This window comes from Idiotropiscis lumnitzeri, chromosome 8 (genome assembly GCF_059441095.1).
Source record: "Idiotropiscis lumnitzeri isolate Australia: NSW breed Sydney's pygmy pipehorse chromosome 8, RoL_Ilum_1.0, whole genome shotgun sequence".
NCBI lineage: Eukaryota > Metazoa > Chordata > Actinopteri > Syngnathiformes > Syngnathidae > Idiotropiscis > Idiotropiscis lumnitzeri.
In genome coordinates this window covers 8,607,735-8,621,799 of record NC_142398.1, presented here as the reverse complement: position 1 = coordinate 8,621,799, position 14,065 = coordinate 8,607,735, and the positions used below count along the sequence as shown (strand labels likewise).

The 14,065-nt window shown below is 39.9% G+C and overlaps 1 protein-coding gene across 10 annotated transcripts in view; it reads right to left on the bottom strand.

Annotated features, from left to right (window-relative positions):
• inpp4b (inositol polyphosphate-4-phosphatase type II B) overlaps positions 1-14,065 on the bottom strand; it is a 177,737-nt gene that overhangs the window by 17,194 nt on the left and 146,478 nt on the right. For all 10 annotated transcript variants that reach the window (XM_088303812.1, XM_088303809.1, XM_088303810.1 and 7 more), the window contains 3 exons: positions 11,983-12,087; positions 9,504-9,612; positions 890-1,073 (listed from right to left, as the gene is read on the bottom strand). In XM_088303812.1, the coding sequence (XP_088159938.1) occupies positions 890-1,073; positions 9,504-9,612; positions 11,983-12,087 (398 nt within the window). The remainder of the gene's footprint in view (positions 1-889; positions 1,074-9,503; positions 9,613-11,982; positions 12,088-14,065) is intronic.

The following is a 14,065-nucleotide window of genomic DNA, read 5'->3' as shown; positions in this document are numbered from 1 at the left end:
TGTGATGTAGAATTTTTTTTCATAAAAAAAGAACATTTCAATATTTTCTTCATAAATTAAGTCCATCCATCAATTAGCTGCCTCTCCTCACTCAGGTCGCGGGGGTTTGCTGGACCCTATCCCAGCTATCTTCGGGCAGTAGGCGGGGGAAACCCTGAACTGGTTGCCAGCCAATCGCAAGGCACACAAAGACGAACAAGTCATACCTCGGGCAATTTTGAGTGTTCAATCGATCTGCCATGCATGTTTTGGGAATGTGGGAGGAAACCGGAGTACCCGGAGGAAACCCACGCAGGCACGGGGAGAACATGCAAACTCCACACAGGAATGCCGCAGCCGGAATCAAACCCACGACCGCTGAACTGTGAGGCCCTCGTGCTAACCAGTTGTCCACCGTGCTGCCCGGAGTTGTAGAATTAGAATTGAGAAAATTAATTCAAAGTCAGATTTTTTATTTCAGAAAAGAAAAGTGTGGCAATAGTAGAGGAATACCGAGTTTTTGAGAAAAGAATGTGCACTCCAGTGGACAACCATTTAAATGCATGGGGGGAAAAATAAAACATTGAACATTCAAAATGTATTTTCTTCCAAAAATGGGGGTATTGGAAAAAAACAAAAAATAAGTTGTCATATAAAAAACCACAATTGTATTTTTTTAGAAAAATAAATTCACCCAAAATATCATCTGACAAAAAAATCATATGAGAATAAAGAACAAACTAATATTTATTTGAGAAAAAAGTGAGAGGTTTACCGGAATAAAGTTTTGCTTGGAAAAATAGTATAAACATGTTCACATTTCCTAAGTCTCATTTACTTGATCAAAAATATTCGTATTATGCGCACATGAATGGCCAAACGCAGCATGGCGCTTTACGTCTTTCCTCACCTTGTCTGAGAGATTCTTGAGCGCCTCCCTCAGGCTGGGAGAAGAATGCTCGTGAGCAGCATGTAGTAGTTGGTCCGCTAAAGTGCCGATGAGCGGCTGCAGGAGGCTGACGCTGCTCAAAACCTCCTGAGCTTTGGCCGTGTGCTCGGGGGAATAGTAGATGCACTGGTAAGCCGTGCTGAAACTGCAGCAACAAAAACAACAAATAGATTTCATTAACTTCTCCACCTTCAGTGAAAATCGCTTATTTGCTGAAAACATCCACGAGTAACATTTTTTGTACTCAAGACAAAGCAATAAAAGTGTTACTTAGGCGCCATCTGGGGGAGTCCTGAGGTTGTAGTTTTGTTGATTTATCATTTTTTATCGTGTTGGTCTGAGGTGTCCTGTTTTGTTGGTGGACGTAGAATGCACCCTGTGTTATTTTGGTACAACGTTATTTTGGCTAATAGTATTGATAAGCATCGTGTGAACGTGGATCGATTGTGTTGAATAATGTGTGATATCTAATATAGTCGTTTATGTCACATGGGTTCATGATTATGAACAGGTGTAGCGTTGATGTTTGATGATCCTCTTTTTTTTTTTTGCTTTGAATCTCGACTCGTCATTAAACCCCTTTTGGGTCAATGGTGGATTTTTGCTACTGTCCATTAGTACACTTCATCTTAATAGGAAAACAGATGGAAAATGAGGACAAAGTTAGACTATTTTTCAACGCACCACCATATTGTGCATATAAATATATATTTTGAAGAAAATCGCTGGAATTTACAAAAATAAGCCCAATTTGATTTATTTATGTATTCTTTGTTGTTCTATGTTTTTTATTTGCAAAAAAGCTCGATGATGTTTTCTGCAAAATGGTGTCGATTTTGCAATTAAAGTATATATATATATATATATATATATATATATATATATATATATATGAATAATAATAAAGTAATAAAATATATGTATGTAAATAAAATAAAGAAGTAGTGAAGACCACGCCATGTTGCTGCTTCATGTCCCAACTGTCCAAACACTGTCCAGGTTTTCAGGCTGAGCTGTCAAATTCAAGCCGCAGGTCCAATGTGTTTCAATGTGTCACTTTATGAATATTTAATCTTTTCCTCTCTTTGAAGGGAGCCGTTTAGGCTCAGACAAAAACACCTTTTGTCACTTCCACGATCCGGGGCAAATTACTCCAGTCAAACACTCTCCCGGGGTGAACATTCCACAGACTTGGAATGAGTTTAGTAATTTTTTCCCCCCACTGACTTCCTGCCATGAGCGAGGCAGTCATTTGTAAAGCTTGAATGTAGGCTAAGCCCGAGAGTCACTAAAGCCTAAGGAGTTATTGATCAGAGAAAACCAGAGATGTTTTTCTTTTCGTTGTTGTTTTTTTTAATTTTTTTTTCAAATTTGCAATTTGAAAATTGCATTTCACTACATTGTGTTTTACTCCCATGCAAAATTACACAGACTGGCTCAGAGTCATCACCAAGGGCCACCCCACTAAGAAGATTGTGTCCCCCCCCCCATTTTAAGGCACGTATTACTAAAACATTAACTTTTACTATCATTATTATTATTTAATTTGATCATAGTAGCTATTTTTGCTTTTTTGTTTGATTCTTGACCGTTTTCATCTTTGTCTTCAGCTTTGTGATGAGCGCCTCTCTATGAAGAGCAAAACACCCCAAAATCCATCATCACTTGGGCGTTCATTCTAATATTTTCAGAAGTTGGTGTGAGCATAACCAGAGATGTTAAATCAATTTTGGTTAGTATTGATTGCAGTTTTTGCACATTAGCCACATTTAATTTCCTACATTGTTTGTTGGGCGTCACTGGAAGGCAAGTGAGGCGGGACAGATTACATGAGTGTCAGCAACTAAACAGTATTTGAACCGTTTCACAAAAGATTCCACCGGGAGCCACAAACTCTTTGGACATTTACAATGAAGATCATTTCTCTTTTCAATTTTGCAGCAGACATCAAAGCGATACATCAGAGCATTGGCCATATTAGATGTGTCTACAGTAAGAATGACATAATGCAATCAAAAGCAATAATTTAGTTTTATTCCAATGAGTTCTTGCGTGATTATTTCTCTCCAAGAAACAAGCAAATGAGGGATCGTCACAATTTGCCTCACTTAGCCGCATCCAATACGGCTGTGTTGTACATTTTTTGTAAATGCTGTGTAGGATTATTCTTGCTCGCGGTTGTCGCAAAAGGCGTCATTCAATTGTATTGACTGAGGGCTGCAGTGCCACACGAATACATGGAGCAAAGTAAGTGCTGTCTGTCGGCCATTAATATTAATTTGCCCCCCCCCATGCATTTCATGTTCCCCCTTAAGGACCTTGTGTGAAGTCAACGTGGCTAACCAGCTTTTGAGTCACACTAATAAAATAAAATATACAACAAAATGTTTTTTTCCCATTTGTCATTTTTTGAAATGATTTCACACGAGGTCTTAAAGGGTTCTGGTGATGGGTCAGGACGGGCTGACGAAATGTTGGACCGCTTTAAGACTTATAGAGAATACAACAATGCGCAGATTCTTTATCTTCTGTAAAAAAAAAAATCAACTAATATCAATGCGGTTTAATGATCTTAGAGGATACCATCTTCTTTATGTAGGCATTTATTTATTTATTTTTAAAATAACAGACTAGCCCCTTGTGGTCAAAGTGAGCACACCAGAAATCTCAAAGGGCATAGCAGCATGAAATCAGTTTGCCCTAACTGATCATCTTATAGCAAGGCAAGGACAGGATTGAGAGACTTAAATTGCCTCGTCAGCAGTTCTGTCAGTCTCAAATGCAATCGAATGTGCGAGGTACACTCCTAACGTCTGGCACTTTCAAAAATCTTGGGATGTCTGATTGAACACCAAGGGTATCAAACAAGACGTGCTTTCCACACCTGGATGTCCAAAAGCAAATTAACGTTTACATGCAGGTGAAGAAGACAATCCGGCAAACTTCCCGGATTAGCACAACTCGGCTTTTTGTTCCCCGAAGAACTTGTTATTTTCCTTTTGGTTTAGGTAGGGGGCAAGAGCGGCTTCCTGTTGAGATGCACAACTTCAAAGTTGAGTTTGTTCTTTTTACTTGCTATTGTTTTCAGTGAAGACACCTTGCTCTAAATTACAAGGGATGCAAAAAAAATAAAAATAAAAAGGATGGAAGGGGATAAGGTGGTGGAAGCATTTGGGATCTACAGTATGCGTAAATCTTTAAAGTGTAGTTGGAGTTGTAGCTATTTTTCGAGACAAGAAAAACATGTTTTATCGAAACATATTGCAATTTAGCGGCGTGAGCCGAGATCATAATTTGAGTTGATCGTATTGTAATTTAACTCATTCCCTTTCAGTCGAAAAAAAAAAAAGAAGATTTTTGACGTCTTTATCCATCAATGGCAGTGAATGAGTTCATGTAATTAGATCGTAACTGGACTGAATTATATTGTGAGATTTGTGTCATAATTGGAGTAAAATAATAATAATAGTCACTAGACCGAATGGTACCGTATCCTTTTTGGAGTGAATCGTATCGTAAGAATAGTATCGTGATTGAAGATGAATTATGGCGCATGAGACTGAATCGTATTCCTCGAGTGAATCCTATCGTCTGAACTGGATCAGAATTGACGTACATGGAAACGGAGCAAATCTGTCACAGTCACTGTACTGAATAGTACGGCGTCTTAATTGGTGCAATTTGTATAATATAATTTTTTTTTTGTAATTGGAGTAAATCAAAGCATATTTGACAAAATCATTGTGAATTGTGATTTATTTGGATAGAGTTGGATCGTAATTTGAAATAATTTTATTCTGGATGAAGTATCATTACGAGCGTAAATATAGGCAAATTAAACTGAATAATAGTGCAGTTATCAACCATATCAAATTGGAGTGAATCATTTTAGAAAAGGACTGGTTTTGTCTCTTAAATGAAGCAAATCCAAATGTTTGAAAGAAGATTAGAATAAATTCTATTGTGTAAATCATAACAAACAGGACAGAATTGTAACATACATTATCTTAATGTCAGTAAATCATATTGCAGTTGCAGTGAATCACGGCCTATTTGGCTGAATCGTGTTCTGTAAATCAGATGGAACTGAACTTAATTGTATTGTTTCATCACAGAATGAATCATCTCATAATTAAAGTCAAGTCCATAGTGTGAACCAGAATGTAATTCAACCGAGATGTATCGTGTGAATCATAAAATAATATGAGTGAATCACATTAGAATTGGACTTTATCGCATCATAGCTTAATCATATTGGACTTAATTGTCACATCGTATCTTAAATGGAGTGTATGTACTGTAATTGGACAGAATTGTATGTTGGAAAGAATCATATTGCCTCAGAATAGGTCACAACCAGGGAGCATTTCTACAATTTGTTTGTTTTCCGTGTTTTTTTCCCCCGTCTTCCCATCACAACTAATCATACCACTTCAGACACCCAAAAAGTGTCATTTCCCTCAACCAGAATTCTAACTTGAGCCTATCCTAAGAGTCCTTCCAAATGGCCAATTGTACCACTTGTGATTTAATTATTATTATTTTTTTTTAATAGGAATTCTTCATTACTCGGGTCTTTTGAGTTGAAAAAACCTTTACACTTATATTGTACCAAGACACCAAAGGATAAATATCATCCCCGGACTAACTTGCACAAGGTCCATCCTAATTCTGCCACCATCCGCCACACCACGAATGACCTCACGATTATGTGCCCTACAGCTGACACCACCTCTGAGAATTCCCTCAAAAGCCAGTTGAAAACTGGGTCTTTTGGGTTGAAATAAGCTGCGCGCTGACAATGACAGCAAGTAATCTCACTCGGGTTTATCCCGGTTCTGACACCATTGGCTCCATTGGCTGTGGAAAAACAGAGATACTTAGCATGACACCAAAGGACCTCTCATAACTCACATGAACTAAGGGTCCTTTCCGCAGGGCATTAAACAGATGGACTCACGGCTAATCATCCTGCTTCTGACATAGTAAGTCACAGAAACCCTGAACATTTTTATAGGCGTTCTGACACTATTTGTCAAAACTCTAAAGACGAGAATCCTCGACCAAGCTTTGAACACTCCCCTGTTTGAATCTTAAGAGTTCATTTGCCACCAAGTTCCTTCCATACCACCGACGGCCTTACAACTACTTCTGAAAACACATTTGAGGACTCTGAATTGACTCCATTTGAATTTGAACCTTGTTCTTTATCTTTAGGTTTTTCAACCAGTCGAGTTACAATGACACAGAAGCGCCTCACCTATCTCTGCACTCAACTGCCTAAGGTTCAGCCCACTTGAGTTTATGGACTGAAAAGAAATATCCTCACTCCAGGATATAACCCAGTTCTACTGGGAGGATAACCTTCACACACAAGAGCCTCTCATCCCTTGAATCACACTCTGTCCCCACTGTTCTATGGCTACCGAGCTAATCATTCCCTTTTTGACACCATGTCATGGCCGTCTGAAGAGCAGCACCCTCGGGCCAGATTTCAACTTTCAGTATAAGAGGCCGGAAGAACCCTGACAGCTCTTTGTCTCGAGCCAAGTTAGACGAGTCACAATATATAAAATGGACACACGCGGGAAGTCGTTCTGTTGGACAACATTCTGCCACGTCACATTAAGTCGGACACTAAAACACCCAGGAGACGATTATGTGACGTGCGGTCGCAGAACAACGGCGACTACTTTGTTCAATACTGCTTGACATTACATCTGGAACCCAACGATACGATTAGTTGTTTGTTTACAGACTACTTCCTAATTCATATTGCTGTCAAAACACAGCAAGATTCTGGTCTTTGCTGAAAGAATAAATAGCATTATAAATCTGAGAGAGTCAAAAAGAGGCTGTTAATGTAAGATTGGATCGCCTCAGTAAATGCGCAGTGTATAGGGTTCCATTAAAGGAAGACTTTTATAAGAGCAATTAAAGCGGGACTGCATGTATTAAAGGAAGATAAATGTCTTGTGCGTTTGCATCCGCGCCCTCCCAAAGAATACTAAACGCAAATATTGATTAAACGCTTTCGGGGCCCATCCTGCAAGACAAACTATATCAGGCGTGCCGCTCATTGCCAAGTTGGGCCGATGTAAGGTTTTTAATAGATGTTGAAAGCTACACACACGCACACGCACACAACAATCCACCAGACGAACATCCCCGCCTCCTTTCTAAGGTGCGGGAACAAAGACAAATTGCTCTTTTATTGGTCTCCCGCTAACACCTCTGTGCTTCGCCGCCTTCTCTCTGTCCGTCTCCAACTGTGATGGATTCATATCACGTTGAAGATTGTAAATTTGGGGATGAAAGTCAGTATGTGGTGACATCACACATGTACGTGGCTGATGACTTTCTGCGTAGCGATGATTGCTATTAATCACATTTTTTTTAATCCTTTATTTTTTGTGAAATGTGGCCAAAATACAATACAATAAATAATACGATCCAATTTACTGGGACAGTCTCCAGCACGCCTGTGACCGTCGTGAGGAGAAGCGATTCAGATGGATGGATTTTCTTGATTTCATCTCATTTATATCGAAAGTTTGTAACGGTGGCCGACAGTCACGTGATGGCCCGGGCCATCAGGCCCGCTGTTAATGTCGGAAAACAAATCATCAGAAACATCAATCCGATTTATACTCATTGAGAACTTCGTAATCGTTTTTGGACTGGTTCAAGCGAGAGTAAATTGAGAGCAGCTGAGATTCAATAGCTTGTGTACCGATGCGACCACATAGTTTAAATCAAAACCGAGTCAAATTGCTTTTTTTGTTTCACCCCTACAAATAACGAAAGATAGGGTCAGCTGTTAGTGGTGGTTCTAAATATTTTTAGTGAGGTGTACAAAAAGTGGAGTCGGACAAGCGTCCAATAGCGCATGACTGAAGAGTAACAACATTACGTCGTACTTGTAAAGAGGATTGTCAAATGGGGCGAGTCAAAACGTGGATAAGGTGAAGCGCCAGGCTCTCGGCAGCTAGCCAGGCGGAAAATTGGGAAGTTTTTTAAGCTACAGCGAATCATTAGCTAAATCAAATATGAAACAAAAAGCTTTTGTCTCCCTCGAGGATTGTGTCTCAAGTCTAATCTCCCCTTTTCACTTCAACGGATTCTTTATATGTTCAGTTTATCACCATAACGCTCTGCTAGCAGATAGGACTGACCATCACGTGTGTGCTTTGGCGTGAAGAAGTCTTTATTTTTGTAAGGTTAAAAATAAAAAAAATGAAAAAAAGTCCTTTTCTTCATTCATTTTCTTGCAGTTCACTTCTGGTGTGGTGCCGCAGCAAACCCCACCGCTAATTGGATTTGGCATGGACTGTAATGGCTTTGCAATCTACGGGGAGCAAGGTCAGTATGGGGGAAAAAAAAAAAAAATCACCCTTCATTTTTTTCTGGCGTCACTCAAGTGACCACACAGGGAACGACGGTGACACATGGCTCAGTTCTGCATCCAAACAGGCCAGGAGTGCTCATTTTTCAGGTTTGAGGAAATCACATTGGTGGCCACAGCAGGGCACACCATGGATTGCTTTTTGGTCTTGGGGATGCTTGAAAAATGAAACATTGAGTACAACAGGCTGGAAAACCTTCTTGGGCCCTGGGTACTGTTTTACGGGTTCAAACGGCCGGCGTCGTTTTCAATTTGGACCACAGGTCTTTGAGACTTTTCAGTGCGTCTTTTTCTGATAGACATGCCCACTTAATTTTGTGAAACTGGTGTCTGAGGCATTTTTTCAAGAAAATCAAGAAAGGTTCTCTGCCCTCGTTAAAAAAGCAATGAAAGTACACGCCCTGGAACGCAACTGAAATAGATGCTTCAACGCAATATGGTCGACTTCCTGTTCAATTTCAGGCGAGAGTTCTTAAATCAAGCTAGATTGCCACGTGTTATGTTTTTTTCTGTTTCTTTTAATTGGAAGATTAATTTTATTTTCCAAATGAAATGAACGACATTAATCTCCCACAAATTTCAAATCCACAATTTGTATTTATTTCTATGGAATCTTTAGCCAGCTGCTCCCTGAAAACGCACCAACTTGCTTTATGTGCACTTCACCTGGTTTGTGGAATACTTCAGAAAGGTGAATTTCAAAAGGTTCACATATATTTAAAGCACACTATTCACCGGGATGGGGACCAAGCTGGTCTGTGAATAAAAAAATGCGCGATTTTGAAATGCAGCAGGCAAAAAAAAAAAAAATAAATTAAACCTCAAATAACATTGATCAACAGCAAACCAGAGATGGCTTTGTGTGTCCCTGTACTGCTGATTTCATGAATGTCTTTGCTTCTTTTCAATAACATGCTATGCCGTACCTGAATGCATAAATATAACAAAGTATATTACATTACATTTTAATTATTATTATTACGAAAACCTGAAAAAAAGTCACATTCGGAATCAATTATCAAATATTTTAGAAAATTCATCCGCATCTCCAAAAAAACTAATAAAAAGGTGTTGACCAAAGAGCTGATAAACATCCAATATATGTTTCCCACGTAAAATGGGTTTAGCCCCCCCCCCTAAACAAAAATCAACAATCCAGGGCGGTCTTACCTTTTCTTGTCAGCTTCATATCTGCTGAGGAGACGCTGCAGACCGCCGCCCTTGAAGCCCTGGAAGTGTGCAGCGGGGGCGCCCGCCGTGACAATGTCGTACGACGCGTCTGCAAAAGAGAATGACGCAGAGTTGAGTGCGCTCTGCTTCGTGCACGCATATAGTGAATTATTTGTGAAAAAGTGCACATTAATATGCTTTGGGAACTTTTGCTAATCCACTGAGTTTTTTTTGTTTTTTTTTAGGGAACCTGCCCTTCGGTATTTGCTGAAAATCTTGCCTATTTGCAGCTTTTTTTGTTCAGGCTGAAGCAACTCAAGTATAACTTTGGCAACATAATCTTGTGGTGTGTATGTTTAATAAGCGGTGGCCCAATGTCCTGTCATTCATTTTAATTTGTTGTAGTTGATAAATAATTTGACTGCCTCTGTAGTTGTTTATGTAACATGGATTCATGACTGTGTACATGCTAGATGTTCTGTCTTGTTTCTGACTACTGTAAATAAATCAATCCAAGCATTTGAACTCCAGGGCAGGTCACTGTTTTTATGATCCTTGTTGCTTTAAATGCTTTCCTGGTATTTTAAGGCAAATAAAAATACCTTTTGGGGCTTGTCAATTCCTCACAGATTTTCGGTCCACCTCTTCACTGTTCGCCAAGTAACACGTGTATGTTTACAATCATGAGGCGGCTCAATGTTTTGTGTGAGGATGCTTCTTCATGTCTGCTGTTCAATTTCCCCCAAGAAACAAGGAAGACACCAACTTGGTGTTTTATTATAAATCCGTTTTTTTCCCCCCAGTGTTTATGACGTTGTTATAGGAAATACTACCACAACTGATATGGTTCTTGTCCACTGTGACAGGAAGACCCTGACCTTTATCCCCCCCGCCCAGAACACCACAATAGTCGTTTGACATGTATGGTTTTTGTGGGGTGCTCTGTGACTTTGCGCCAACCTACTTCCATTAATCATCTCTGTGTGTCAGGGCCGTGTGGCACTTGCTTCCCGTTACACTTCTTTTCACGCCCTCCTCGCCCCCTGTGGGCTTTTCAGATAGTTCGACTCACTGTTAATTGGTTCTGCTGCAGAAAAGAAAGTATAGCCAAGTGCACTCAGGACACAAAGACACGTCTGTGCTCGTTTGTGTCCTACGATGTCGACATCTCCCCTAGAAAAATCTGATATGTGAAGACACTACCGTCCTCTTGAAGCCATTTTTTTACAGACTGTATCATTTAAAAATTCCAAATTTAAACCGCCATTAAAATGCGTAACATTACAAGTCCTGAGATGTGATAAGACTGCTAATTTGGTTTGAAGAAGCCTTTTCAAGGTCAATCCCTCGTCTGATTTGTACCACATTTGACTCATCCATGCTTCGACACAAATGTGGAAACATGCGGTTAAATAAAGCGCACTGTTTTGTTGTTAGCAGAGCTTCGTAGTCTGACCCGGGGAACGGTCCGGCCCTTTGGACGTCCATTTTTGGTACGGAAGCTGGGGAATGACAAATAAAAAAAAAAAGGGCTTGACAAGCAAAGCCGGAGGTGGATTTTAGTCCAGCCCACTAATCGGCCCTCGTGCGTGTGATGTGTTCGTGAGGGGGCTAAAAGTTCATCTAAAAAAATTGCCCCAGAACATGTCAAAAGTGCCACTACCAACTGTGCGTACTTGCATTGGGCACGTTCGTGGATTAGAAGAAAGAAAAAAGGGAATGAAGGAGGAGATGTTAACCCACTTCGAATTTGAAAAGTAAATTGGCCTGCTAATGATCTCGAAATAAACCTCTGCCGTTAGCATCTCTCCCGTGGTGGTGTCATGCATGGACGAGTTTTAGTTTTGGGGGTGGGAGGTTTGGCCGTAACGGGGTTGGGGGCCAACAGTTTTTAGGAATAATGCTGGAGGGTTGAGGCTAGAAGGGTACCAAGGTCGTGGCATCAGGGTGGGGAACTGACCATCAAAAGAGGATCAAGTTCCCAGCTCGGGTTGTTAGCATTAGCTTTCCTAGTCGACAGAAGGCGGGAATGCCTTCTTTTGGTTGTTGTGACACAAAGTACGCACATGGAAGAAAAAACACGATTTTATGGATACTGTATATGTTGAGCAAACTGTATTTCAATTTAAAAACATATTTGCAGTTTTCAGGTCAGTTTGTCCATTTCCAGGGCCTCCTTCAACGCACAATTTGTGAACAGATTTAATCCCAATACAAGTACATTTTCTCGAAACAAATGGCCAACAGTAACCTACAAAGTCTTTTTTTACATTCGAGCAAAACACAGCGACAAAGTTTTTGGACTAAAACTCTAATGACTCCACAAGGTAGAGTTGTGTATGTGTCATATAAAAGGCGCCTTCCAACACTGCCTGCTGGTTTCGTTCCGAGGTTACACTCGCAATTAAAAGCGGTGGAGCGATGTGAGGCGATGCTTGTTAAAGTCAATAAAGCAACTCATAAATAAACATGAGGGGACCTGTCTTTCTGGGGCACGTCACCCTCATCCTCTGAGTGTGCAGGTTGATTGGAAGGAACTCCAGGGATTTCTGGGCTTTGCAGCAACTCTGCTTGAAGGATGGACCTGAAAGAACACACACACGCACACACACACACACATAAAGTCACGCTGCCAGATAACTCAGAGGTTCACTCCACACCCCAGCAGGAAATTGGCATGCAGTAATGATACGGTATGAACATTTTCTATCACCATTAAACGTATCAAAACGATCAGATATCGTTATTAGTATAATAGCGGCTTTGTTTCAAGAAATACACCAGGGATTTGCTCATGGGAGTGGGACAAGTAAAACACGAGTCAGAAACTAATGAGAGCTAAAGCAAAAACAAAAAACAAAAGTGAAAACAATTTATAAATAAGATGTAAAATAGATAATTAGAAAAAAAACAAACATGAAAAAAAATAAACAAATGGCAGCAATATTAAGCTTCTGAAATGGTATCATGGTTCATCACAGCTAGGCAGTCAAGTTGTATATTAAAACAATTATGATTGATGAACATAGGAAAAGTGACAAGCGTATTGCTGAGTCCTGTTGAGTCGTAAATGTTGGCTTTTCCCGATATGAGTCAGCACATTTGCATGATGCGCGTTAATAAAAGTCCGATATTCGTGGCGGTGCCGAGCGTAGAGCGTAGTTGCTGATGAAGCTGCTGACTCACGAAGCTCAGATGAATTAGCCACATCAACGTCCATCTGCTAGCCCAGGTGTGCGGACAGCAGGGCCCACGCCAACGCAGGCTGACATCTGGCCTACACTTACTTCTTTTAGGCCATTTCTTTGCACTTTTTTTTTTTTGTTCTGATTGGACCTCCCTCTGAGCTTGAGGAGTGGGGCGTGAGAATGGCTTGTAAGTGATGGTTGACAGGCGACTGGAGGATTTTTTTGCTGTGCTGCATGTGTGAACATGTGACATTGTAGAATACGGAATAATAAAAAAAAAAAAAACTTTACCTCATATAACACGTCTACATAGCTGCACTTTACTTCAACACCATTATTAAAGCAAAAGAAAAAAAAAACGGTCCCTTAAAAAATAAATTAAAGTGGTACAAGGTATTGTCGCTTAGAAAAATCCAGATTTTTGAATCATGATTACTAAATTAAAAAACAATAAAAAAACAAAACAATAAAAATATATGAAATACAACTTGCATATTATGTATATATTTTCCTCTTATGACTGGGGGTGTGGCTATGTTGAGAATCAACCAATCATCTGCCACCGTTGAAAGTGCTTCTGATGAACTCAAATAAACTTCTGTTCCAGGAGGGCTTTTTCTGACTTTTTTTTTTTTTTTTGCTTTCTAGCAGAAGGCCAACAGTTGTGTTTTAATCTTGACTACCATTTGGAAAAGTCCATATTCCTCTCTTTCTTGACTCGGGCCCAAATTCCACAAACTCATTTTCCCACATGTGTTGTGAGAATTTATTATTAATGGTGGGAAAACTTACTAAATACCTTTTTTTTCTTTGCCTCCTATTTTCACTAATCAAAACCTGACATTTGAACTGAGCTTTGTACACTTTTTATATCCAATGTACTATTTTTGTCATAATTATTCATTCAAAATAAAAATATGGTGTTATTTCAACAGTATTTTTTTTTTTTTAAATCATTGCACTAATCATCTTATTGCCTCTAGTGCCGTTCTAATGTTGACTCCACTTTGCATGTAATCACATTATCTATCAATAATTAATGAGCAGCAACTCGCCCACGCGGGTTGTCTAGCAACATGGCAATCGACGCATTTGCTTCACGGCAGACGAGATCACAACGCAGAGGCTTCGCCGCCTACCTCTGGCAAATGTGGGCCACACATGCGACCTCTGTCAGCAAGTATAGAAGAAGAACGCCGCCGCAACGCCTTTTGCTTGTGGGTGCCTTCGTCAGAGCCCCGGGCACATATTAGCAGTCTTCATTGCTCATCCGTGGAGGGATGAAAGAAAAAAAAAAAACTGCAGTACAATCTAATAAGTCATTAAGGGGAATGAGAGTGGAATAAAAGTCATTGGTATTCATGCCCACTAAAA